Source organism: Kwoniella botswanensis, chromosome 1 (assembly GCF_036426115.1).
Source record: "Kwoniella botswanensis chromosome 1, complete sequence".
NCBI classification, from domain to species: Eukaryota; Fungi; Basidiomycota; class Tremellomycetes; order Tremellales; family Cryptococcaceae; genus Kwoniella; species Kwoniella botswanensis.
Window position 1 is genome coordinate 1,489,684 of NC_088599.1, and position 24,516 is coordinate 1,514,199.

The window sequence follows — 24,516 nt, forward strand, 5'->3', positions numbered from 1 at the left end:
CGTAGCAATTCGCTCTTAACTTTCAATGGTTCCGATCCGATTGCAGCTTGTGATTCAGAAAGTAAACAAAGCAAAGCACTTTCATAAAGAAATAGAAAAGGGTACTTTGAGTTTTCTCGAGAACGCACATAAGAACAAGACTACTTTCAGTTCAACTGGAGCGGACTGTCTGGTTGACCAATCTACAGTAAAATGCATATGCACCTTATGAGTTATTCCGAGATGCACGAACAATTAGATTGAAAATCTATAGTACAGTACGTAAGATCATCAAATAAGGTGAGGAGTGAAGTTTTCAGTGTCACTTTAGACTGAACTGCGACGGCCAAGGCAAAGGCAAAACAAGTCGAAGCGATTGAATTACGGCTTGGTTGAGCGAGCATCGGTCGTGATCGTTTGTCATCTTGTTATCATTATCTTCTTGATCTTCACCATCATTCTTCTCTCCTCTACGCTTGACAACTATTATCGACCTCCTATCTATCTCGACACTATACATATCACACTCTTTCAACAACCACATTATAGTCGGATCAGAAGGAAGGTCCAGTTAGGTATTCGGTCAAAAACGTAAATGTCCAAATAAAACCACAAATATACAATCGACATAAACAAACCGAATCTTCACTTCAGTCATTCATTCATATACATCTATAGATCAAACACGCTCATTTACATATGACCACGCTCTTTGCTTCAAACACCACCTAGGAATACTCCACTGTTTCACCTCGTCATACCTACCCTTCTAGAAAACATAGAAAAAATTGTAATCTCGTCTACCTCAGAACGTCTTTCTTCTCTCTTGTTTCACCTTTGATTGAAGGTTCCTCTCTCCACACCCTCCATACCGACTGGACCAGACGTGAAGCCACCAGCACTCTTATCTAATAGATATTCCTCTTTAGACCAATTCATAGGAATCTGCGTGATCGACCCAACAAACAAGTTCACGCGAGACCTTGTAGTTGAAAAGGAAAGACCGTTAACCTGGATACATACATATCAGAAGGCTTGGTGAACTCGACTTGTCCTCACTTCTCTCCAGCCCTTCCTTCTTTTCTCAGCTTGATCTTTAGATTCGCAGTCTGCGCTGCTGGGAGGAAAGGATAAACCGTCAGTATCTGTGCGTCCTTGTTCTCGTTTCTGGTGAGTAACCTACTATCCAAGCACACACACGCATGACCCTGATCCCCTGTCGAAGAATACGCACTGATTCTGATTCTGTCTCACTCTTACCCATCAACAAAAATGTCCACAGCTTATCATACATCATCATGTCATCTCCCATTGCTCCTCCCTCCTTTGGGGAGATCTTCGATACCGTTCAAGGTACACCTCAGATCCTCTCCTCACCCGTTCAATCCGCTTTTCCCCATTTCGACCCAACCTCGCCATTTAATACTATCAGGAAGACACCCAATGACCGTGGACTGAGGAGGATGCGGACTGAGGGATTCCTCATTTCACCTATGACTTCCATACATGCCCAACAGAGTATACACTCCCTCCAATCTGGCAGCTCGTTCACCATTCCAGATAGGACGAGGACACCTACTCTTGGGTTCAGACCTGTGTCCGTCGTCCCTACTCCAGTCAGGATAGCTAATGCCAATTGGGATGGAATGGATTTTACTGGATTGAACGCGGAGGGAATCGGCCTGACCGCTTTCGAAGAAGGAATACAGTTCGGATCACCTTCAAAGATCCCTCAATCACAAGTCTCGACACCCCTCATGGTCGCCATGGCTGATCCTACCCCCGTGCAGTCACCTACCGCACCACGAAGTACAAAGAAGACACGAAACTTATCTGGTTTAGGTACACCCTCAGGAGCACATCGACCAACGAAGAGGATAAGGCAGGCGACCTACGATGCCAATACACTACCTGTATCGCCATCAGCTTCGCGCAGGAGAACAGCCGAGCCTTCCACATCCCTCACCACCAGCGTACCTCTCTCACGAGCTGTCTCTTCATCATCTATCCACCTGGGTCATGCTCAGCTGTACCAACAGGATAGAAATGTCTCTGCATCTTCCGCCATGACAGCTTCAACCTCGTTTGAAGTCATGTCACCTACCCTACAGTCCTTCCCCGAAATGTACCCTCCCGTTCCAGCCTCAGCGAGTTTACCTGAACTTATGCCTTCGCGATCTCAACTACCCAGTCCAAGTCTCCCAGGTGGTGGATCTCCAATCTGTACTCCTCAACAACCTGCTGGTCTGTTCTACACGTCACCAGAGCAAGATCAAGGTGCATTCGGACCTAACGAAGTTCAAGGTGAGATGACACTGATGTCTCAAGTGACGTCTGTTATGCCACGCTCTACTTCGATGATGTCTATCGCGTCTTTCCCAAGTAATCAAGGATACCGACAGAATACATTGACTACGATTGTTGAAACCCCCATGTTGGCTCAGGAAGGTATGACGTTCAGTGCCCCTTCCTCATCCCAACTACCTACTCAACCTATCCTTCCTCCTCAGCCTCAATTCCATCATATGGAATATCCCCCAGTCCCAGGTATGTCAATGAACTACCAACCTGGTCTTCCCACTATGACCCAACCTATTGATATCGAAGCATGGTCAGCGCAGACTTATTCCGCTCAACCTCAAATATTCAATTTCCAATCTGGTCCTCCTCCTGCCCCTGGTCCCAACATGTCCCATCCTCATCCTAATCCTCATCCCCCTCCTGGACCTCAACGACACGCTTCAGCCTCTTTCCTCAATTATGAAATGCGTCCCAACGAGATTCCCGTATTTCCCTCTGCACCTCGATCCGTCTCGGCACCTTTCGTACACACTATGGCTAATGTTCCTCCTCCGCCTCCCATCCCGATGGCCCACTCCCTGTCTCAAGGTGGACTCTTCGGTCCACTTGCCGTAGCTGGACCAAGCGAGCCTATAAGTGATGGTCAACAACAAGGATGGACTCAATCTACACCTGTCAGTCCCGAGACTCCAAGGAAGAGACAGCAGTATCCTCCTATTGGTAAACGGTTGAAACCTGGTCCAAAGCCTAAACCCAAGACTCCCAAGAAGGGTAAAGGCAGTAATTCATCACCTGAAGAAGGAGCGATCAACCCTTCGCTCTTAGCTGGACCTTCTGAGCTTGTCCCTAAAGTCGAATCTTCTCAATCTCAACCTATGATCTCAAGAGAACCATCACCGAAACCAGCTTTGGTCTTTGGACCTGATCTCACTTCTGTATCGCTCATGCAAAGGACATTATCGGGAACTGATCTTGGTTCGGCTCCAGGCGCAGGAGCAGGTAATGCTCTCCTTGCGCAATTACCCGGTCAACCACAATTAGTCATCCAACCTCCCCGAAGCTCTTTTTCCAATGGGTCCAATGGTCCTGAAGGAAGCTCAAATGGGAATGGACCAGCTGGTCTACCAAGAGCATTCTTAGAAAAACTATATACGACATTCTTAACTCTCGATGGATCAGTCACTGGACAACCTGTCAAAAGGTTCAAATGCCTCATCGAAGGTTGTGAGAGGCACTTCCCCCGAAAGTCAGCTATCCACTCGCATATCCAGACTCACCTTGAAGATAAACCCTATGTGTGTAATACAGATGATTGTCATGCTGCATTCGTAAGGCAGCATGATCTTAGGCGACATATGAGGATTCATAGTGGTACGAAACCTTTCCCCTGTCCTTGGTGAGTTTCGTGTATTCTTTCTTCATCATACTATGTTAGTATTCAGGAATAATGGCTGATGATATGTTGATTTGGATGAATAGCGGGAAAGGATTTGCTCGAGGGGATGCATTGATGAGACATCGTCAGAGAGGTATATGTAGTGGCTCACTGGTACCGAGAAGGGATGAATTATAGGACTGTTCTCCATTTGAACTTGGACTTGGGTTTGGAGTTTGACGAATATATAATGACTAGGATTGGGATTATGGTTTGATTGATTTTCGACTTTGCATTTGGATATTTCACTTCATCGATTTATTTGTTTGTTGCTATTGCTTTACTATTCATTTGTTATCGGGACATTACTTTTTGTATCGCTGGACAATAACCTCATCTTCATACGTAAACAATTCGTCTTTTTCGACCTTGGGACATTCCAATTATCCCATACACATTATCTATGTTATCTATATTTCGCATTTCTTATATCCATTTGGCAGAGTTTACAATCACTCATGCACTTGTGTCAGCTTCGTTATAGGATTTACATCTATCGCACGCTATGGAGGTTGATACGGTTGAGCCGCCTTGTGAGGACATTGTGTCTTGAATGTTGTCAGGTGCGATGATTTCAGAAATGGCAAGCATCGTCAGTCAAATTATGCGGATGATATTAGTTGTCAAGGCAACGGCAATTTCGTTCGACACGTTGAGGAAGAGCTTTATACCCGATAAGTCTTCTTGTCAGAGTGACCATAGCTCATTCGAAAGAAGGGTTTCCAACTTGTTAATTTATTCTTTAATTCGCGATTAGCACATCTGCGCTTCTTACCACATTCATAGTTCTCGAAGAGGAAGGCAAACCACCAGGGCTTCGCAGTATAGCGCCAGAGGTTCATACTGCTTGCATAGCCTCGCGAAGTAGGCCACAATCGTCCAACATTACATTCGCGGTCAGTTCCATGCTTCTTATTTCTTGTATTGCTAATCAATGCATTTCCGTGCATCGTGACGCTTCTTACATAACGATATCAACATCACCTTCTTCCGTCTTTTCTTCCTCTAAGTCATTCTTCACCAGCTCCGCCACTTCCCTTATCCTCTCTTCTAAGCCATTCTCACTCAGATACCTATTGAGGATCTCAATTTCCTTCTCGTGATCTTCCATCAAAGAGGCAATATCCTCCGCTGAGAAGGTTGGGAACCGTGCGGCTAGCTCAGCGGGTAAAGGCGGTTGGGTAGAAGTGAATGGAGATAGTATGAAATTTGGTGGGAAGTCTGGATGTGTTCAACCGAACCATGAATCAGTCATTCATCACCTTCTCTTTCCTCGCTTTTATGAACCTACCTTTCATGTCGTTTACTGCTCTTATCGTCTGATATGCCAATGTACTTCGTACTTTCGACCGCTGAGCTTGCTCACTTCGTCCGGTGGTATTGGAAATGGCGGCCCAGCTGCTCATAACTGTCAACCTCTGAGATGAAATATTGTAGGCAGCAGACTTACTCGTCTCGTATATAAACTCTTCTCCATATCGACAACAATGCTACCTGTTTCCTACCTTCTGGTAAAGTCTGATTGACACAGTCATCAGCGCCAAACTGAATAGGCTATATGACTACTTACCATATCGCCAACTAATCGTTCTAAGGCTAATGCTGCATCTCCGGTCCTCTCAAAGTTGTCTTTCAACGTTAGGATATCAAGTAGCCCTTCAAGATCCAGCGCTAGACCATCCAGGAGCTGGTGTGTCAGATCGAAGAATATCCTCTTGAAAGCCGGTCTGTCTGCTAATAGGGTCACTTGTTCATCTAATTTAGGAGCCGCACGACGAGTCGGCGGTGAGAAATATGAGATCAGACCGGACTGCACATTGACCAAGTCAAGCTCGTCATCCAGTTCTACAAGCATACATCGGTCAGCATGATGGGGATAGACGAGAGTCTTATTAGTGGACTGACCAATGAGTAATCGCTTCCTATCATTGGAAATACCTTTAGATCTGACATCTGCAATGGCAATGGCAGCCAGTTTGGCGATACTTCCCACCAACTACCGTGGTTGTCAAATGTCAGTGACATGCCATTTCACAACCGAGGGAGATGCTATCTCACCTGTTGCTGATTCAATGCTCTTGTGTTATCGTCCCTCATCACATCCCTCAATGAACCAGCGGCTTGGTCGTACCGCTTGAAAGCAAGATGATGCATCCACGCAAGTTCCGGATAATCATTTTCGGCGAAGAATCGGGTTACGAGGACCCCATAGACTTCGTCTTGATTGAGCAATTCATATGCTTGACCTATCAAGAAGGTCATAATGAGTTCAAAACTTGCGCCGAATTTTAAAATATAAAACTTTACTCACCTTGATCGATATACCACTGATAAAGTACAAAGGCAAATTCTTCGCCAAACCTTTCGATATATCTTTGTAATCTAGCAGTATCAGGATTCGCCTGCTCATGACATAGTATCACCAGCGTGAGGTAGTCCGTGTGGTTTTCGGCCAACTCATATGCTTCCGACAAGCGGTCGATGCTCACTGTATCGTAGGAACCTATCAGCTTCAGCCACGAGATGCGCCATTTGGTGAAGGAAAACCTTAGACGTACCTAACGGCCTAATCACTCTAGGTTTCATTTCTGCCCATTTCTCTCTTAAGCGTATACCATCTTGCGGATCCGCTCCCTCATCTATTTCCCTTCTAGAACAAGCTATGTTAGCTGCATTCTGTCACTATGTACACTACGTCAATACTCACCTAGAAGTCGCACGACACTTGTCCTCCATATTGGTGCACAGGGCAGCTGCGAGAATTGCCATCTGCCCTTTCAACCTCGATTGCAGTTGTTGTTCTCTCCTCAAAGCAGGTTCCGCTGTGTCTGAAGGAGGTTCATCTATGACTGATCCCAGATCACGAGTTCTCTCTTTGATCAAAGCTTCTGTGGTGGTGTAAAGGAAGTCCAATGCCTCGGTGAGCGATTCCTGGGCTGTCCATATCTCGATTGCCGGTCGCTCTCGATCGATCTCGTATGTGTAAAGCTCCTCCTCTCGATACTGAGCGGCAGCTCTTTCCACGATCTGAAGATGTTGTTAGCGACTGAGACTTATTCGTCGTATGATGCGGAGAGGGTACATACAATGAAAATTCGGTTTGCCTCGGTAACCCATGAAGACAGCTCATTCCTGTCGACCACATCCAAAGCTGCTCGAGCAGTCGCAAATACGATCTCAAGCAATTTGTCAAGATTTTGCACCTATCTCGGCAGGTCAGTCGTGGTCACCATGCAGATAGAGTAGTGTCTCACCTGTGTTCGGAAAAACAATCTAACGAAATCTTCCTCTTCTACCACGTCCGCTTGACGCATATACGTAAAGATCGAGTCTGATAAAAGAGACTGCGGCGATTGGGTATGCATATGCCTGGAAATCGATGTCAGCCAAGTTTTGCATTTTTTGCTGTAACAAAACTCACTCCATATGCTTATTCTGGTAATCCCACAACTCGATCGCTCCTTTGATCTTCTCCGCATCACGGGACAATCGGCGACGAGTGCTTTGCGGCAGCTATAAACACTGTCAGAAGCCTCACTCGCAGGGCGATGTCCGAGGTGATCAAGCACCTACAATGCTTAAAAAACCATTATGACGGATGAAATTCATGAGCTCTTTCAGTCTCAGAAGTCTATCGCTAAGATGAGGACGAATTTCGAAGATTCCAGGCATATATGGTGAATCTGCTCAAGATCAGCCTGGAGTGAAGAGACTCCAAGTATCAGAAACACTTACTGGACGACACGATCTCTGCTGATACAGTTTCAGCCGCCTCTGCCAAATCACCCTGGAAGCCGGGCGGAAGATCGAATGACAGAGGATTCTAGACAGAACGGCGGTCAGCACCCGGACAATGGTCGTATCGAAAATGACTCACATCGCTCCTCTCGCCAAAGAACACAGCCTGTTCCATCTTTGACTTCAACCGAGCAGTAGCGGAAGATGTTTGTGTGCTAACATCCCCTGTCAGTCACAATCTATACTTCTCAGAGCAGATGGATCTACGCACAAAGTTTCTGACCTTTCGCTACTCTCGAGAGCCTCAACAGACATCAACCCACCAAAAGCAGGTATAGCTACGATTGAGGGAAGACTGCTCCCCTTCTTAGCGGATGATGGTATGATGCTACTTGCACCAATGAAAGCATTTCGGCCGGAGTCCCTGAGAGTTATGGCTTCCTCGTATGGAGAGCCTGTTGGTACTTCGGTGAGCTTGGCAAGACAGTCAGTTTCGGCAGAACATACCTTCGTCTAGAGATACCATTAAAACGACTTCTGCAAAGCGGATGAATGCCATCGAACTGCCAGGAGGTACTAGTAAACGAGGTACATCAAGCATTCTTGGATCGGAATGCTGGTTTCATGGATCAACTCGGCGTATCTTCGATGGCTGGTGAGTAACTCACGGCAAGGTAGGAAACATCGACAACCCTCGATATCATGAGTGATTGAGATCGAGGCTGGATTGAAAACATCACTATGGCATGAGAATTGTGTAATCTGGGATATTCTGATGTCCCCGTTTGCTGCTCGACGTAGGAGATGAGTACAGCAAGCTCATCAGAACTGCTCCAGGCGTTAGCACCAGTCAGAAAGCCTTTGTTAAGAGGAGACGTACCCGAACGAGACAAGATCATTGAGGTCCAGTGACACATTTCCACTTGACCAGTTATCGAAGCACCAATTCCCTATTGTTTCGTGCAGATCGTACTCTTGAACGAACTGCACAAGACTGTCAGTCTTCTTGCATTGAACGATTCAGACCAGACCAGTACGTACTTTCTGACCATCGGGACCGAATGCCCACTTTTGTAACATCCTTCGAGCCATAACATACACATCTCCTGAAGTACTTGCGACCGATGATATACCGACTTTATCTTCCCTAGCGATGAAAATCTGAGGGGACGCTCGACCGAACATGCCTCCCGGTCGAGTCAAGTTTGTCAAGGTAGGTACAAGCCTCCCTCCAGATGATGAGATCGTCAACCGAAAGACGAAAGAGGAAGCTGTCGTAAGAAGAAAGTTATTGCCCTATCATACCATAATATGAGCTTGTGTAACCTTATCATATCATTGGAAGAGCTCACATCGATTTTCCAGAGTCTATCTATAAAGTCATCTTCACCTAATTCGACGTATATCTCTTGGAACCTTTCCACATTGGCTAATGCTGAGCTCATGCTTTCCCAGAATCTGATCTCGCCGGTTGTCGACACCAAGATCATACCAGGCTCGGAGGAGGCTGAGCCTGTATACAGGGCGGCGAGCGTAGGAGGTTGAGTAGGAGTTGTGGAGTACGAGACTGGAGGGGACGGAAATGCATATGTTGTTGGTGCTGAATGTGTGCGCTGGATGAGATTGATTCACGTCAATAAGATATTCCACGATCCACGATCTGTGATGACTCAACACACCTTGGTATAATTCCACGCAATACAGACTGAAGGTGATGCAACCATAGCGAATCCACTCTTCGAGTCGACATGACCAGCGATAGGGTTTGCGACAAGATCTTTGGATAAAGTAGATGAGCACTAGTCCTTTCCGTTGAGGAAGCCAAACCTTACCTGAGCCCTTCACCAATGAGGCAACTTCCTTCGGCAATGGCCCTAGACTGGAGACCAGATGCCTTTCATCTCTACTCCAAGACACTCTGTCCTTTTCATACCCTTCATCTTGTCTAGTCGTACGCACCGTATCGCCGGCTGAAGAAGTTGGTGATGCACCGCGCTTGACCACTGCCAGACGAGATGATCTGACTGAAGGTGTTGGTGCTTGGGAGAGCGAAGCTGATTCGGCAAAGGTGGAAGGTGTCTGATGCCTCGATCGAGCGAGGGACGCTCGTGAAGCTGCCTTTCGAGGGGTCGCTCGAGTCGATGGTGAGTTGAACATCCTGTCACCTCCCTTCTGATCTATGGGTGCGTGGAGGAAGAAGGAATGTGAGCGATTGCTGAAGTTGAACTTTGGACGAGTTGATTCGTGTTATGGCGGGGAGAGATGTCTTGTCACGTGATTCTGCATTCCACCCCTTCTACCGATGTTACTTCAACTGCAACCACATCTCTTCACCCTTCTGCGTTCATCATTCACATTTCTGAAAGCATATACGATATCGTCGACCGACATTTGGGAGAATACCATCTGATATCATCTATCGAAACAACTATCCGCAGATTGGACCGGAATCAACGGCATGTCCGACAAACCGCAATCATCTGCGGTGAGTATTGATATCTGGTCACCCAAGGCTCTTTCCGCCTGGAACTGTATTGATATCTAGACGTTTAGGCCGCAGCTCGACCATCATGGAACAAAGACGAATGGGAAGCGAAAGCTAAGGCTAAGGATGAGGAGAATGCAGAGTACGCGAAATCTGCCGAGGCAGCTTTGTTATCTGGTGAGTGATTTGACTATTCTTGAATTTCTCCGTATAAAGATACAGTAAATTCCTCGACATCCGTCTGTTCAACGAGCCATATCGAAGGAGTATAATGCTGACGATACATTTGTTCCACAGGTAAAGCACCTCCTCGTAGGAGGCTAGGCGATGATATGCCTAAACCTACGAAAAACCTGGAAGCGAGAAAAGATGATTTGGATCTGAATAAAAATCTAAATAAGACGATGTTGGTGCAGACTACTACCAGTGGAAAAGGACCGAGAGGAGCAGGATTCTATGTGAGCAACATCTTACACTTCCCCCGATCATAGGGCGCAAGTGCTGACTCGATATACTTTACAGTGTGAGATGTGTAATCGTACATTCAAGGACACTTTATCATACCTAGATCACGTCAATGGACGAGGGCGTAAGTCATTCATTCTACTCAGATGTATAGCCACCAAAACTTATACTATGGAACGTAGATCTACGTATGCTGGGTCAAACAACTCAAGTGGAGCGATCTACTTTGACTCAAGTTCGAGCGAAGATAGCTGCTTTGCGAGAAGCCACCAAGTCCGCCGTGACAGCCAAGAATTTCGATTTCCAAGCTCGTCTCAAAGCTGTTCGAGAAGCAGAATCTATAGAAAAGGAGAAAAGGCGTGAAGATAGGAAGAGGAAGAGAGAAAAGAAGAGGGAAGAAGAGGAATTGCAAAGAATGGGGATATTCAGGAATAACGGTGATCGAGATACAGAGCAGGGAGATAAGAGTACGGGTAAAGAAGCGAAGAAGAGAAGAAAGTTGGAAAATAGAGAAGATAGGGAAGTGGAAGCTGCTATCAAAGAAAGAGAGGATATGGCTAGTATGATGGGTTTTGGTGGATTTGGCGGTACGAAGAAGCGATAATAAAAGTCGTTCAAGCATATCTGTCTGGAGAAATCAATCACGATGGAACAATTCATGCGGATAGCATTAATATAGTGTTGTATAGTATGAAACACATGTACCGGATCATAGAAGATATCGAATTCAGCAAGTTTCCCCAATCAAAACGCATGATGGTCAATGCTGCTTTGAGCTAGGTTGGCAATCTGTTATTATTTTACTCCCGATTATTTCTCTCTAATCTGGAACCAAGAGATCCGTTCTCCCTCATTCTCTTCATGCGGCCTTTGCTTCACGAGAACAGAAGTTCTACCATCTTGAGATTGGGTCCAAGCTGTGAAATCGGTTACTCTTCGATGACCATTTACATCAACAGGTAAAGCCGTACCAATACTGTTGGCAATCTCAAACTGATGAAAAGCATTCCAATCTCTCAGTTTCGGAAGCCACACAAGTTCGAAGAATCCATTGATCGATACATTCGTCTCTCGAAGAGTGTCGGTGGCAACTTGATTTAGAGTGAAATGATGAAGGCCAACTAAGTCGTGCTCATATCCTGTATCTCTCGTCCAATTATTTATAGATTGATTGGCCTTCTGTACTGACGATTTGAAATGATCGATCGACAACGATGACATCTTCTTCTGGACTACTTCAGCATCTTTCTCTTTTTCTGTTTCCAGGTCCATGTCCATGGCCGGTGATATAGCAATGGCACAGGATGCAACTTCGTTGAAGTGTTGATCAAATGCTGACCTATCTTTATCGTCTGGCACTTTAACCGTGTACCTTCCTATCAATCTGTCTTTAGGTAGCTCTCGGTCGCTGATTATTGCGGACCAGGTGTTCCCCTGATTGTCCCCTCGAAAGGCTTCTACTGACCGATCACCATATCTGAATCTGATTCCGTCGGTCGACTTACCGTGACTTGGCATTGAGTCGAGAACTGTATAGAATGTGTCAATAGCATCTTTATCCTGGAGTGTAATCGTGGCTCCGGGGTGGCCTTCAATGGCCAGAGCTTCGTCTGACGCTTTCACAAGGGTCATTGCTGTTGAGCCTGTACTGGGATCCGTGGCAAAACCTTGCACCTGGAAATCGTTATAAGGTTTGGTGGCGATATGTGAGGGGGGGAAGTATTCCTTGATGTTGAAGCTTTTGGTGCCATTTGCAAGGGAAAGAGGATGAACTCCCAGGCTCGTTGTAGGCATTCCGGACAATGATACTCCTGGAGTGTGCTGTTTCCACAAATCGGTATAATTTGTAGTTGTTCTATGAGTCGAGCCAGTGTTGGTATCTCGTCTAATTGGAGGCATAGTGAAGTGTTGGAATTGAGGATTGTTTTCCTGAACGGTAGAAGCTATTGAGGTCAATTGGAGCGAAGAACCTTAGGTCTTATAGTGGCGTCAATACAATATGACGAACAGAATGACAGATGGGACAATCTGGCACATTCAAGTGATGAAACCCCTTCTTACTCCCAAAGTTGCTCCATGATAGTCTCATCCTTTCACGATTTACCCACCAAAGAGTCATCCTCCTTCCACTGTTGATCGCTTCTGGACACCCAAGCTTCTTCTGCCGGAAAAAGATCCACATGTCAATCTTCAGCTTTTGCTTTTAGATGAAAGCACTGCATATCCGGGATTCAAGGAGTTGGCACTTACATCAGAATAAACATGACAATATACAGAAGTAACACCGGGGCTTGACTCCAATATCAAAGTTTCTGATCGCATACATCGCTACAATCGTATCCATACCCATACGCATACTCACCATCCATTGATAAAGCACCTCGAGCTATCGTCACTCTAATATCCTCAAGCCACATATATCCCCAAAAAAATCTTGTTGGATATGGGATCAAACAGTACCAAGCCTTCAAGTCTCCCTCCCTTGGAGTCCACTCGAATCCCCTTTTTACACGTTTTTGAATGTCAAAGTTCGTCAGGCGAACTTTTATCATCCAATTCAATTCGGCAGGATCGAAGGCACAGGAAAGTGATATCCGATGTACATCTGAAGAGCAAACGCGACGGGATATACGAAGTTGAGTTCCGTCCTCGTCGTCTCAAACCTCAGGATGAAATACCCCACGAAGATGGAGAAACTGGACTTAAGAATAACACGAGGATCTTCCAGAGACAAGGTGGGAGAGACCATGAGGGATTGAATGACTTTGCACCCTACCTGACCAAGTTGATCGAAACCATCCCGACTGAAGATTTGAGATCAGCCGAATTGACATGGTACGATGATCGCACTGGATTAATCGCAGAATTAGAATGGTGGAACCTCAATCCTCGAACTAAGAGTAAATCAAGTTGGAAAGGCACTATCAAACCTTTTTCAGCCCTTGACAACACAGTGAATCTTACACCGGGTGATATTTCGATACCGTATGATATAGGGAATTTGGATCTGGATGATCCTCAAGAGATGATAGAATTCTCACAAAGATCTCATCGTCATCAGTTAGATGCGGATCGATCACTCCTTTTCAACTCTCGTCTCACTTCAAAGAACGCCAGAGGTACGGAGACACAAGGATACGAATTCGGTATCAAACAAGAATCACCGATTGGACTGATTTTTTGGGTATCGATAAGAGAACGAAATTACCTAGGAGATATCATTTAAGTATCATCCAATCGCTCTTATCATCCGAAGCAGAGGAAAGACGCCAATGGATCAAAAACAATATCAAACACTCAGCTTCATCACCAATCATCAGATACAATCATCAAGATGACGAAATGTCATACGTAAAAGGAATGACAAATGACGAATTCCTGATGAATATAAGTAAGAATAAGAATGCAATGGATGTCATTAAGAAATGTAATGAGCTTATCAATGTTTTGCCAATTCATGATGAATTTGAACAATCTTGGATGACTCTGACTTGTTCTTACGTGGGTGGAGGAAAACCGTGGATAAGGCTTAGACAGCTAGAGAATAATAATGAGACGGAGCCGTACTCGAGATTGAACGGGGTAGAAATCGTATATAACGATTAGAAGCCGAAGTACAAGCATGGATTCATGATACTGTTGCATACGATGCTATACTATATGGAATCCACATACTTCACCGATCTTACTGCACTTTCTGTTCCCCATTTCCATTCCCTTGTCCATCCAGATTCAATCCTAATCCCACGCCACTATCCCTCCTCATCACGCTCGCACTAGGATTCTCGTCCATCTGCTCTTCCACTTTGTTATCCATATCCAATTTTGTTATATCATCTCCCAGCCTCAACGTATCTTCCTCATCTTCATCCCACTCATCATCCTCATTGACACCTAGGGCAATGGCCACTTCCTCCCTACCTCTTCTCAACATGGTCTCACCAAACTCATAAGCTTCCTGAGGATCTAAAACCCTCTCACTAACTTCACCATAAGCCTCGTATATCTTTCTAAGCGCTTTACGATGTATGATATCCGCTAATCTCGCTGAGCTCAATAATGCCAATCGCGGTGAGTTGGAGGGATCGATGGTAGTTAGCCAGTTGGAGAAGGTCGATAAAGCGGTAGTGAGTGATTTGGGTGAAGTGGTTGGCAAGCGCGATAGAGGTGTCTATAATGACAAGATCACGTCAGATCAGCTGAATGACATGAAAACGCAATGTTTCTTATTTGACTTACATCTGCTGGTCGGGTTCGAATGGTCCTCATGACAGGTGCCAAACCACATTGTTCTAACAATTTACCGTGCTATAATAATGGGTGCTCCATGAGTATGTCTCCCCTCAAGCGTAGAAGATGAATTAATATCACTCACATGTTCAAATGTCATACTTTCCACATGACCTCTAATATTCTCTTCTAGCATAGCCATCCGTCGCGAGGTGAAATCGTACACTTCGAGAGTATGCTAGATAGGAACAGTCAGCATTCTCCAGTTCGATTCTATGGCAAAAATCCTGATAGCGTACCTGCAGGTAACCCAAACAATTGACCATGAACAGATCTTTCTCCCAATCACCTCCAGCAGCTCCACCTCCCACGGTGAACCTTCTCATCTCCGCCATCCTCTCGCACATCTCCACACAGGGATCAATCGACTTGTCCAACAACTTGGCCAAGTCAGAGTCCGATTCTCGCTCTGAGGGATCTACCAATGACGTTGAATATACCGAGAGCAATTCTCGGAGGATGAGACAGAAGTCTCGTAATGCCAGAGGCGGAGAGAGGGTCGCGTCTGGTGGCTATAAGCACAGACTCCATCAGTATACGACATACTTGTAATATGAAGAACTTTTGTCATTGTGAGATGAATCAGACATGACTTACATGTAGGAATCTCAACAAGCTTCTTCCCTGAGCATCAAGGTTTTCAAAGAACGCTATGTAAGCTTGATCGTGGATTCTGAAAGCACACAGATCATATCAGCTGCTTGATAGTCGCCATGAATTGTACAGCTGAACGAGATACTCACTCCTGTAATGTTTTACAAAGCAATGCTTCTTCTCCTATAGTCTTCTTCATAGTTATCAGGTAGAATTGAAGCAGATTGGCTATCTTATAAGCCATGATTATGCCTTCTTGTGATTTGATCGTTTGTTGTATTCGTAACTGTATATACATATATATCACCCGGTCAGCATCATGTTGTGGAGATCCCAATGAGAAGTTGCCGTAACAATCCTGATTACATGGAGATATGCTTTATTAGTGTGACTGAAACACGAACCCACCTTCAGCGGTCTACCTAGCCCTTCAAGATGTTTATCCATAGCCTGAGCCACCATCATCTCCTCCTCTTCTCCAGGATTGATCGAATCTCTCTGAGCTCCTACCATCCTCTTCTTCTCCCTGACACCAAACAGTCCATCTAGGAATTCATGCTCGCTCGCAGTAGCTTGATGCACCCATGCTAACATATCCCCAACATATCGCGTGGGATCATGAGCATGTAATTCTATAGGCCGAGGCAAGCCGTTTGGGCCTCCCCTAGTCAAAGCGTCAAGGAATGATTGGAGGATTGAGGAGGATCGAGTGGATGTTAAGCCTTGTAGTGCGTCTCTATTCACAATAGAAATGAATATTAGTTCGAAGAAAAGTAGAAGTATAAGTGATTGAACAAGATATCGATGTGCACATCACTCACTTGAGTAAAACCGGTCTATCTCTCAACCTCTTTATACCCTCTCTCATCACAGGGGACACCTCCAACTGAGTCTCTCTTGTGAATTGCCTAAATTCAAACTGACACCAACGATGTATTTTTTTATAACCCGATTCCATCTGATCGGAAGTTGCTCTCATGATATCGAGACTATCCATTTATTCGTCTTGTCAGCTCAGATCTTATGTATGCTAGATCTTGATCGACTTACCCAGCTTGCATCTTGCCTTCTTCACCGCCCAACAAGACCTCACAATCCTTCCGTATTTTCTCTACTCTATCCAAAGCGTCAAAAAGAGATGGTCCAACGGCCACTTCCCTAGATCCCAATGCTGCTAATTCCGCTTCTGACAATGTGAATTTCGATAAGAATAAATTGATCAAGGATGAGCGTAATTGTGCTGATGCTCTATACCAATCCACCCACCAGATTATAATCAGTATGCAGTATCATGGTATACAATTTTACGTTGGCAGAAATGGTCATAAAGCTTACCTCTGAGAACGTAACCCATCTGCTCTTTCCAGGAGATACTTGGTACCGCTATTGGCTTGATCTAATTCAGATTGAACTTGATCGCATCTCACTTGCATCTCTTTCATGTGTTCTCGAAGTACTTCGAGTTTCTATCGATTTTTATATCATTTCAAGCATATTGTCAGCAAGCTATCATTTGACAAAGGCGATCAAGCATTAACTTACCTGATCAACTTCCGCAAAAGCCTCCAAGAACTTTTGACTCCCCCCAGCCAAAGTGCTTTCCAAATCCCTTTTCAGCCATTTCCTCGCTGTTGCTGCGCTCTGTCCCCTCAATGTCCTCCGTCTGGGTAATCCCTCTAAATCTTCATCTTGCTCTGACACTGACAAGTCCGCTTTACCTTTACCTTTATCTGTGGTTGTACTTGAAGAAGAAGAGTAAAATGACGAAGCTAATTCCAAAGCTTCTCTTGATGACTGGTCGTCAAATGAGGTTCCGATGGTCTTGTAGATACGAAGTGAGATCGGGTTGTTCCTACTTGATGGGATTGAGGTAGGTGCCGAAAGTGATAGGGAGAGTGAACGGGATGGGGAAGCTGTAGGAGGCGGAGGCGAGAACGTGGACATTGTGTATACCCTCTTGAGATGTATATCACCTCGTGCTGTACGACTGTCGTGTATGACCGAAGTATGTCTTGGTAGTCGTTACCGACAGACTGGTTGATGCTATCTATCGTTCATGCTCTCGACGTGACACGGACATGGATGCGGGGCATACTTATGTAATACATCCATTTAAAATGGCGGTATCTGACGCGTGGTACGGTGAACTAAAAATCCGTTAATAACATGCATATGCATACTCGGATGAACCACGTAACCCACCACACACCACACACCTCTCAACCTTGTCCATTCCTCAACTGTCGAATTATATTCTCAACAATTGGACATCGCCTATCGACTCTAAAGATATATAAAGCCGCCGTCTCCTAGACACAATCTCTCATCCACATCTATCACTCGACATTCAAGAAAAAGCAACTGTTCGTATTCACCTTAGAAGACAAATAAACAAACAAATTTAACCTCCGCTTCTTCACACACCATGGCACCCACCACACGATCTCATCAATCAACACCTGTACCAGAGTCGGAGTCGACATCCACAGCATTCTCACCTTCCCCTTCGCTCGGTGGCGATATCAAGCAGAGACCCAGGGAGGGCAGTCGAAGTAGGACGAGAGAGGAGGTTTGGGACCCTAAATAGTGAGTTTGGATTTGCATTGATAAGCAATGTTGGAGTCGAGTATAGCTGATAGATGTTTCGTTGAGTAGTGCTGTTGACCTTGCGTGAGTATTGTATATCAAAAGATAGATGCATGATCACTGATAATCAAGCACTTTCAATTCTCGCTGCAAATACACAGTACCACGACGTAAGTCAGTCCTTCCCTTCCCCTTATCGCCTTATCGCTAACCTGTCGTGCACATACAGGATCGACGAGAATGTCTTCCTCTTTGTACCCAACCTCATAGGATACGTGAGGGTATTAACGGCCGCCGCCTCATTGGTGTTCATGCCCTACCATCCTAAGTGGTGTACTACACTGTACTTTGTCAGTTGCATGTTAGATGCTTTTGACGGTATGGCAGCTAGAGCTTTGGGTCAAACTTCCAAATTTGGTGCTGTACTGGATATGGTCACTGATAGGTCAGTCCCTACATCCCTGTCTTCACCTTATAAATCATTCCAGTACGATGAGGCTGACGTGTATATCTGTATGAGAGCAGATGTGCAACTGCATGTTTATTGACTTTCCTCACTTCCGTTTACCCCAATTGGTCATTACTCTTCATGTTCCTCATCACTTTGGATTTCTCTTCTCATTATATTCACATGTACTCGTGAGTTTCAGCTGCTTTCTTTACCACTTCAGACATCATGACCCAAGCTGATATATGGAACACTCACTGTCCTAATCAGATCTTTGGTAACTGGTTCATCAAGTCATAAAACCGTTACTTCAGATGTATCTCGTATTTTATGGTATTACTATAACGATTCGGTGAGTTCAGCTGTCTCGTCCCATATTAGATTAGTAATTTGACATATCAACTGATGTCTTATCTGTTTGTTCTAGCGTACACTTTTCTTTTTCTGTTTCGCTAACGAAGTATTCTTCGTATGCCTATACTTAAACGCATTCTGGTTAACTCCCATCACATCTTCTTTCCCCATTCCTACATTTTTGATCAACACCGAGTACGCTTTGATTCAGCAGAACCCCAAGCTATTTGGATATATTGTATATCACTTGAAGAATTTGACTTGGCCTCAGGTCGTTGGACTTTTGACCTTCCCCATTTGTGCGGGTAAACAGATCATCAATGTAGTTCAGTTCTGGAAAGCTTCGAAGATCGTAAGTTGAACCTTGAATTGCACTTCCACCGATTTATTATCAGCGGTGATCTTGTGGTATCGTGAGGCATTCGAGCTGACACTTGTGTGGTTCGTATTGGAATAGCTCGTCGGCGTTGATTTGGCGGAGAGACAAACTGCAAGAAGAGAAAAAGCTTTGAAAGCCCATCAACAGAAATAGATCAAATCGATTTTTTGGTAGACGGGTGCAGACGTAGATAAAGGGAAGGGAATTGCAAAAAGGAAGAAGAAGAAGAAGAAGATCTTTTACTTTACGTTTATCAAAATAATTATATAATGATATCATTCTCACGCTCTGATTTCATTTCCGAATTTTTACATTTCATTTGGATCCTAATAACTATACCCTTTAAACGACATATAATAAATAAATACAATCTGAAATGTATATAGATGATCAATTGACCAATTTACCAATGGACAAATGAACGGCAATTCGAATGGGTTGACTGATGACTTATCCCACCGATTCCTTCGAGAGGATAATGCTTGAAACCTGTGGGATAATCGATGAATCATGTATATCAAGATGCATATATATAAATGATATCTTTGTATTTACATTGAATGGATAATATCGCGTATTTTGTTAAATAGTTGAAGTGTAATTTCCATGTTGTATGAAGCAAATAAATCAAGAATGAAAAAGAATGTCCGAATCTCACCACCTTCGACCCAATGATAATATGTTTATTCTTTCTCTTATTCTCTCTTCCAATTTAGTGGTTTTTCTTATCGTTCACATATTTGAGGCTGTAAGTTGTGATTCTTTGTGAGGATTGGATATGAACGCTTAAGCAACGGTCAAGAACAATTCGTCTAGTTGTCTCATTGTATCTTCAGGTGAAGTGACTGTATGTCCAGTTACTCTAGGATCAGAGAAGATCTCATAGTCGTTTCCACCTTTGAAAGTCTATCAAAGAACATACCGCAATCAATCAGTACAAGGTATTTACCACTGTACAGATACTATCATTTAACGATAGAAGGGTCACTCACTTTATCACCGAAGAAATGGATGGTATCGAATCCCTCAGGTTCGACATGTTTGAGAGAGTAAGTCTTGTCCCAACCTACAGAAGAGATCAGTCAGTACGTGGGGGTCATGGTTTTTGAAGAAGCCCACAAGCGAAGCCAAAAGACGGAAACTCACCTTGAGGGAAAATGTCGAAACTGATTTGACCACCAATGGCGAACGTTAATCCTAAATGAACGAATTCCTGTTCCATTCTCGTGACCATCTCAGCTCTGATACCGTGTTCCTATTGACATCAAAGACACAAAATTTGTCAGCGAACACATGAAGATGTATCTGCTGGGTCATGGGGCTATCAGACTGACCTTGTCGAATTTTTCGAATTCAATTCTCTCTTGTATACTGGGGATATGACAGATGATCCATCAGTATTAATTGCTAAATAGGATAGCACTATGATCATAAAAGGATACTGGGACTTACGAAGCATTTCTACCAATGGGTGAAACGTTGATCATACCATTCCTAAACTCGATGAAAGTACCTCTACAATTTGAACATATCGTCAGCTCTGGACCTCAGCCTTAGTCCATTTGAACGAGCCCAAAACCCACCTCTTGATTGGAATGTCTACATCACTGAGATATCTTAAGATCCAGTTTACCATCTTTTTGTACTCGTCTTCACCGACGTGCTTGATGAAGCTCGCTGCAGCAAGGGGTTGTTCGAGCTTGTAGGCTACTAGACCATTTTCGGCGAATCCGTAGTCGAACAGGCTGAGACCTGGAGTTGGGAGTAAGGCGGAGTCAGTAGGGAATCATCAGATGAGATGAACATCTTTCATATAAGAATAGATCACATCGATGGATATCTCAATTAAAGCGATACAAGGTAGGTAGGATAGAATAGATAGGATGGGTATCACTCACTTCTGACCTGTTCTAAGATTTTTGACAGATCGCTCCCACCTACAAAAGCCACAGCGGTATATTCCCTCAATTTCTTCAACGTAGCAAACATCTCAGGTGTAGCTTCCTGTCTCGCTAGCGAAAGAGTACCATCGACGTCGAACATGCAGATTGTCTTTGGGAATTTACGTTGTTCGAATGGGAGGACACCGGCTGGGAAGGTGTTGGTAGTTGGGAGAGGGACTGACATGGTGTTGGATTGGTTTTGGGGGTCGCACCGGTAGTGATAATACTAGGTATAGCTGTGATGAATAGTTGTTGTTGAAGATAGATGGATCTTTTCCAACTGTGGATATCCTATCTCTCTCTACTCGTATCTTGACACGGTCAGTCGCAGCGCGTCCAAATTGTGGGAACCGATTTACGACTGACACTGCGGTAATGTGGTCCTTCCATCCACGTGGGATGAACAACCGTGCGCCAATCTTCAATAGCAGTGACGTGGCAAGTCTGTGGCGGAGATGACCGCTTAAACGAGGTACACGTCCACCGAAAAATCAATTCGAGCAGCGCGATTTTAGGTGGGTTAGGTGGTCGATTGAGTGCACTAGGACTACATCTACATGTTACTAAGCAGGTAGAGAGGTTGTATATAGGTATATAGGTATACTCCTTTATCCTCCCAGCATTGCTCTCTCCTCCCTCCGTGAAAATACAATCGCATAGTATCGGAATATCTATTTATATGGGAAACGAAAGTCTGCTCGGTAATATCTCAAAGTCATCCAGAAGTACCTTGTTTAGCTAAGCCAATCCCAATGCCACCTAAACGAAGCACCCGTTCGACAAAATCCACCGGCAAGACAACTTCGACATCAGTAGAACCTACGACTCCCAATTCAGCTTCATCTCTTAGTCAACGGATAACCAGATCGGCTTCAACAGCACATACACAAGAGGTATCACCTGGACCATCCACTTCGATATCTAGTAATTCGGGATCACCTGATACCGACGAAGTAGAGAGCGAGATGTTACATCGTGAATCCCATACCTTGAGAGGCAGGAATTTGGAAGATCTCAATGAGCTAGAAGAAAAGGGGTTGTTGATGAGGAGAGAGATGTCTGCTGAATCGATTGAGGATCATGTGAATTCACCTAGAAGAAGAAACCCTCCAAAAGGCAAAGAGAAAGAAAAGGATAAAGATAGGTATGAGAAAGTAGAGTTGCTAGATCGGGATAGGTATCAAGACGAAGAAGAGGGAGAGGGATTGACTAGTCCTAGGGATAAGAAGGCTTTTGCGTTGTTGGTTTTACTTTGTGAGTTTACCTGGATTCCAGTTTCAGAAGTGGAAGGTTGTTTAGCTAATATAATTTACACTTAACAGATCTGTAAGTCGGAACCCCTGATATGATCATAGTAATACGATAATATTCGATCATGAGTTGGTAGTTGATAATCCCTCTGCAGGCTTCAAGGTATACCACTCGGTCTCACATTCGGTACTCTCCCTTTCCTCCTCAAATCTCACTTATCATACTCTCAACTAGCCATCTTCGCCCTTTCTACCTGGCCATATTCCCTGAAACTACTTTGGTCCCCTATAGTCGATGCGTGGTTCGTGAAAAGTTGGGGAAGGAGGAAAAGCTGGATCGTACCTGTACAGGGGATTGTAGGGCTGGGTATGTGGTGGATTGGTGGAAGGGTTGAAGGGTGGTTGAACGCTGTGAGTGGGATGCTACTCGGCGATGAGTGGTCTCTCATTACCACCTAGACGGTAGATGGAAGCTCATCAATTGATTGACTCTGATTTAGGAAACGATAAATATACGGTTCATAACGGGTGTATTTGGTAGCTTGATCTTAGCTGCTGCGACTCAAGGTGAGCTCGCATATGTGCTGTTGGCATTACTGGTATCACAGCTGACGAGTGGTATGGTTTCAGATATCGCTGTAGATGGTAAGCTGAAATATAACCGAATTATCGTCCTCACTGATCATGATTAGCTGACTTGATCCTTCGCCTCATCAGGATGGGCACTTACTCTCCTTTCGCAACCGAACCTATCTTATGCCTCCACCGCTCAGACAATAGGTATAGGTATTGGAAATGCTCTGAGCTTTACCGTGTTCTTAGCGTTCAATAGTGTAGATTTCAGGTCAGTTCAGCTTCCCAGATCCCTGAAGTGTCAAAAGCTGATATCTGATATGGCGATTTTACAGCAACAAATACTTCCGATCTACTCCTCTCGATTATCCGTTAGTATCCCTCGGAGGGTATCTACGCTTTTGGGCGGTAGTCTTCGTCCTAGTTACTGTGTTACTGGCAATTTACAAGACGGAAGACCCACCTGCGGAAGATGATCCCGATATGGACGTGAAGAAGGTATATAAGGTCATGTGGAGTATAGTAAGGCTGAAGAGTGAGCTGTTGCCGTAAGGTTGTTCGATTACTTTAGCTAATTATCGTGTTTTTAGACATCCAATCTTTCCTTCTCGTCCATCTGGTCTGTAAAATAGGATTTATGGTCAACGATTCAGTGACAGGTCTTAAACTGCTCGAAAAAGGTCTATCGAAAGAAGATCTAGCTATAGCTGTATTGTTGGATTTCCCAGCTCAGATGGCAGTAGGTTGGTTAGCCGCTAAATGGTCTAGACCCACTTCGGCATCGGCTTCCTCGTCGAAACACCCCTTGAGTGGTAAAGAAGATGGATCAGGAGGAGTATTGAGAACTTGGTTATATGCTTTTTGGGCTAGATTAGCTATGGCTGCGATATCCACTTTGGTAGTTAAAGGATTTCCAAACGGGAAAATCGGAAATGGTTATTTCGGGTTGGTCATTGCAACGACACTATTATCTTCTTTAACTAGGTAAGTGATTTTTGGATATTGGGTTTGTTTTGCTCGGATTTCAAGTCGGAATCAGCTAATTCGGCTATGTGAACTGACTAGTACTGTTCAATTCGTGGGGATATGCGCTTTCCATACGCAGATTGCTGATCCTCTAATTGGTGGAACATACATGACGGTAAGTTTCTTCTCTGCATCATTTCTCCACCGATGTATGTCAAGCTGATGATTTGATTGCTTGTGTATAGTTATTGAACACCGTATCGAATCTGGGAGGGACATGGCCTAAACCATTAATCTTACGATCAGTCGATCTCTTGACTATCGCCACATGTTCAGTACCCATCAACACCACGCTCGAGAAGTCATCATTGGCTTCGACCTCGAGCAACGAATGTATTTCCGAGGCTGGTAAACATGCGTGTTCAGCCGCGGGAGGTGAATGTGTCGTAATTAGAGATGGATATTATATAATGAGTATGGTATGTGTCACGTTAGGTGCGATGATTCTGGTTGGGTTTGTTTTGCCTAATGTGAAGAGGTTATCAGGTGAGTATTTATCTTTTTTTTTCGATAGGCACAGAAAGTACGAAATAGATGTAGATGTGCTATATGCTAACTTGCGGATGACGGATATAGCGTTACCGATGTCTGCTTGGAGGGTGAAGATACCTAATTAGTATAGAGTAAATAGATAGACAGTATTTGTATGCATTTACTCTCTTGGAGAAGA

At 44.4% G+C, this 24,516-nt stretch overlaps 10 protein-coding genes across 10 annotated transcripts; 6 read left to right on the top strand and 4 right to left on the bottom strand.

Moving 5' to 3' along the window:
* Positions 1-1,277: 1,277 nt before the first annotated feature.
* L199_000573 (uncharacterized protein) lies at positions 1,278-3,853 on the top strand (the record flags this gene model as incomplete). The annotated part of the gene is made up of 2 exons (XM_064886339.1): positions 1,278-3,676; positions 3,760-3,853. The coding sequence occupies 2 exons, from the start codon at positions 1,278-1,280 to the stop codon at positions 3,851-3,853; spliced, it is 2,493 nt and encodes an 830-aa protein (XP_064742411.1).
* An 823-nt stretch (positions 3,854-4,676) lies between these two features.
* On the bottom strand, positions 4,677-9,610 carry L199_000574 (uncharacterized protein; the record flags this gene model as incomplete). Its single annotated transcript, XM_064886340.1, has 23 exons — positions 4,677-4,936; positions 5,007-5,113; positions 5,166-5,233; positions 5,286-5,560; positions 5,621-5,711; positions 5,774-5,961; positions 6,027-6,203; positions 6,274-6,365; positions 6,423-6,742; positions 6,802-6,918; positions 6,970-7,084; positions 7,137-7,228; positions 7,289-7,398; positions 7,451-7,538; positions 7,593-7,668; positions 7,725-7,908; positions 7,961-8,069; positions 8,122-8,281; positions 8,334-8,437; positions 8,495-8,749; positions 8,806-9,066; positions 9,133-9,230; positions 9,286-9,610. 23 exons carry the CDS (start codon positions 9,608-9,610, stop codon positions 4,677-4,679), a joined length of 3,672 nt encoding a protein of 1,223 aa, XP_064742412.1.
* Positions 9,611-9,911: 301 nt separating this feature from the next.
* L199_000575 (uncharacterized protein) lies at positions 9,912-11,007 on the top strand (the record flags this gene model as incomplete). The annotated part of the gene is made up of 5 exons (XM_064886341.1): positions 9,912-9,938; positions 10,007-10,115; positions 10,236-10,396; positions 10,461-10,527; positions 10,586-11,007. The coding sequence occupies 5 exons, from the start codon at positions 9,912-9,914 to the stop codon at positions 11,005-11,007; spliced, it is 786 nt and encodes a 261-aa protein (XP_064742413.1).
* Positions 11,008-11,213: 206 nt separating this feature from the next.
* Positions 11,214-12,302, bottom strand: L199_000576 (uncharacterized protein; the record flags this gene model as incomplete). Its single annotated transcript, XM_064886342.1, has 1 exon — positions 11,214-12,302. The coding sequence occupies one exon, from the start codon at positions 12,300-12,302 to the stop codon at positions 11,214-11,216; it is 1,089 nt and encodes a 362-aa protein (XP_064742414.1).
* Positions 12,303-12,846: 544 nt separating this feature from the next.
* On the top strand, positions 12,847-13,629 carry L199_000577 (uncharacterized protein; the record flags this gene model as incomplete). Its single annotated transcript, XM_064886343.1, has 1 exon — positions 12,847-13,629. The coding sequence occupies one exon, from the start codon at positions 12,847-12,849 to the stop codon at positions 13,627-13,629; it is 783 nt and encodes a 260-aa protein (XP_064742415.1).
* A 116-nt stretch (positions 13,630-13,745) lies between these two features.
* L199_000578 (uncharacterized protein) lies at positions 13,746-14,009 on the top strand (the record flags this gene model as incomplete). The annotated part of the gene is made up of 1 exon (XM_064886344.1): positions 13,746-14,009. One exon carries the CDS (start codon positions 13,746-13,748, stop codon positions 14,007-14,009), a length of 264 nt encoding a protein of 87 aa, XP_064742416.1.
* Positions 14,010-14,088: 79 nt separating this feature from the next.
* L199_000579 (uncharacterized protein) lies at positions 14,089-17,231 on the bottom strand (the record flags this gene model as incomplete). The annotated part of the gene is made up of 11 exons (XM_064886345.1): positions 14,089-14,574; positions 14,643-14,711; positions 14,779-14,871; positions 14,933-15,205; positions 15,291-15,366; positions 15,437-15,573; positions 15,696-16,023; positions 16,109-16,276; positions 16,338-16,535; positions 16,623-16,753; positions 16,830-17,231. The coding sequence occupies 11 exons, from the start codon at positions 17,229-17,231 to the stop codon at positions 14,089-14,091; spliced, it is 2,361 nt and encodes a 786-aa protein (XP_064742417.1).
* Positions 17,232-17,712: 481 nt separating this feature from the next.
* Positions 17,713-19,207, top strand: L199_000580 (uncharacterized protein; the record flags this gene model as incomplete). Its single annotated transcript, XM_064886346.1, has 7 exons — positions 17,713-17,873; positions 17,943-17,957; positions 18,103-18,318; positions 18,399-18,512; positions 18,592-18,673; positions 18,749-19,027; positions 19,133-19,207. The coding sequence occupies 7 exons, from the start codon at positions 17,713-17,715 to the stop codon at positions 19,205-19,207; spliced, it is 942 nt and encodes a 313-aa protein (XP_064742418.1).
* Positions 19,208-19,840: 633 nt separating this feature from the next.
* Positions 19,841-21,181, bottom strand: L199_000581 (uncharacterized protein; the record flags this gene model as incomplete). The annotated part of the gene is made up of 7 exons (XM_064886347.1): positions 19,841-19,960; positions 20,047-20,120; positions 20,201-20,309; positions 20,389-20,425; positions 20,507-20,569; positions 20,638-20,806; positions 20,953-21,181. 7 exons carry the CDS (start codon positions 21,179-21,181, stop codon positions 19,841-19,843), a joined length of 801 nt encoding a protein of 266 aa, XP_064742419.1.
* A 568-nt stretch (positions 21,182-21,749) lies between these two features.
* On the top strand, positions 21,750-24,463 carry L199_000582 (uncharacterized protein; the record flags this gene model as incomplete). Its single annotated transcript, XM_064886348.1, has 10 exons — positions 21,750-22,237; positions 22,403-22,658; positions 22,748-22,814; positions 22,878-22,892; positions 22,965-23,091; positions 23,156-23,355; positions 23,411-23,804; positions 23,886-23,961; positions 24,032-24,332; positions 24,423-24,463. The coding sequence occupies 10 exons, from the start codon at positions 21,750-21,752 to the stop codon at positions 24,461-24,463; spliced, it is 1,965 nt and encodes a 654-aa protein (XP_064742420.1).
* Between the last annotated feature and the right edge of the window lie 53 nt (positions 24,464-24,516).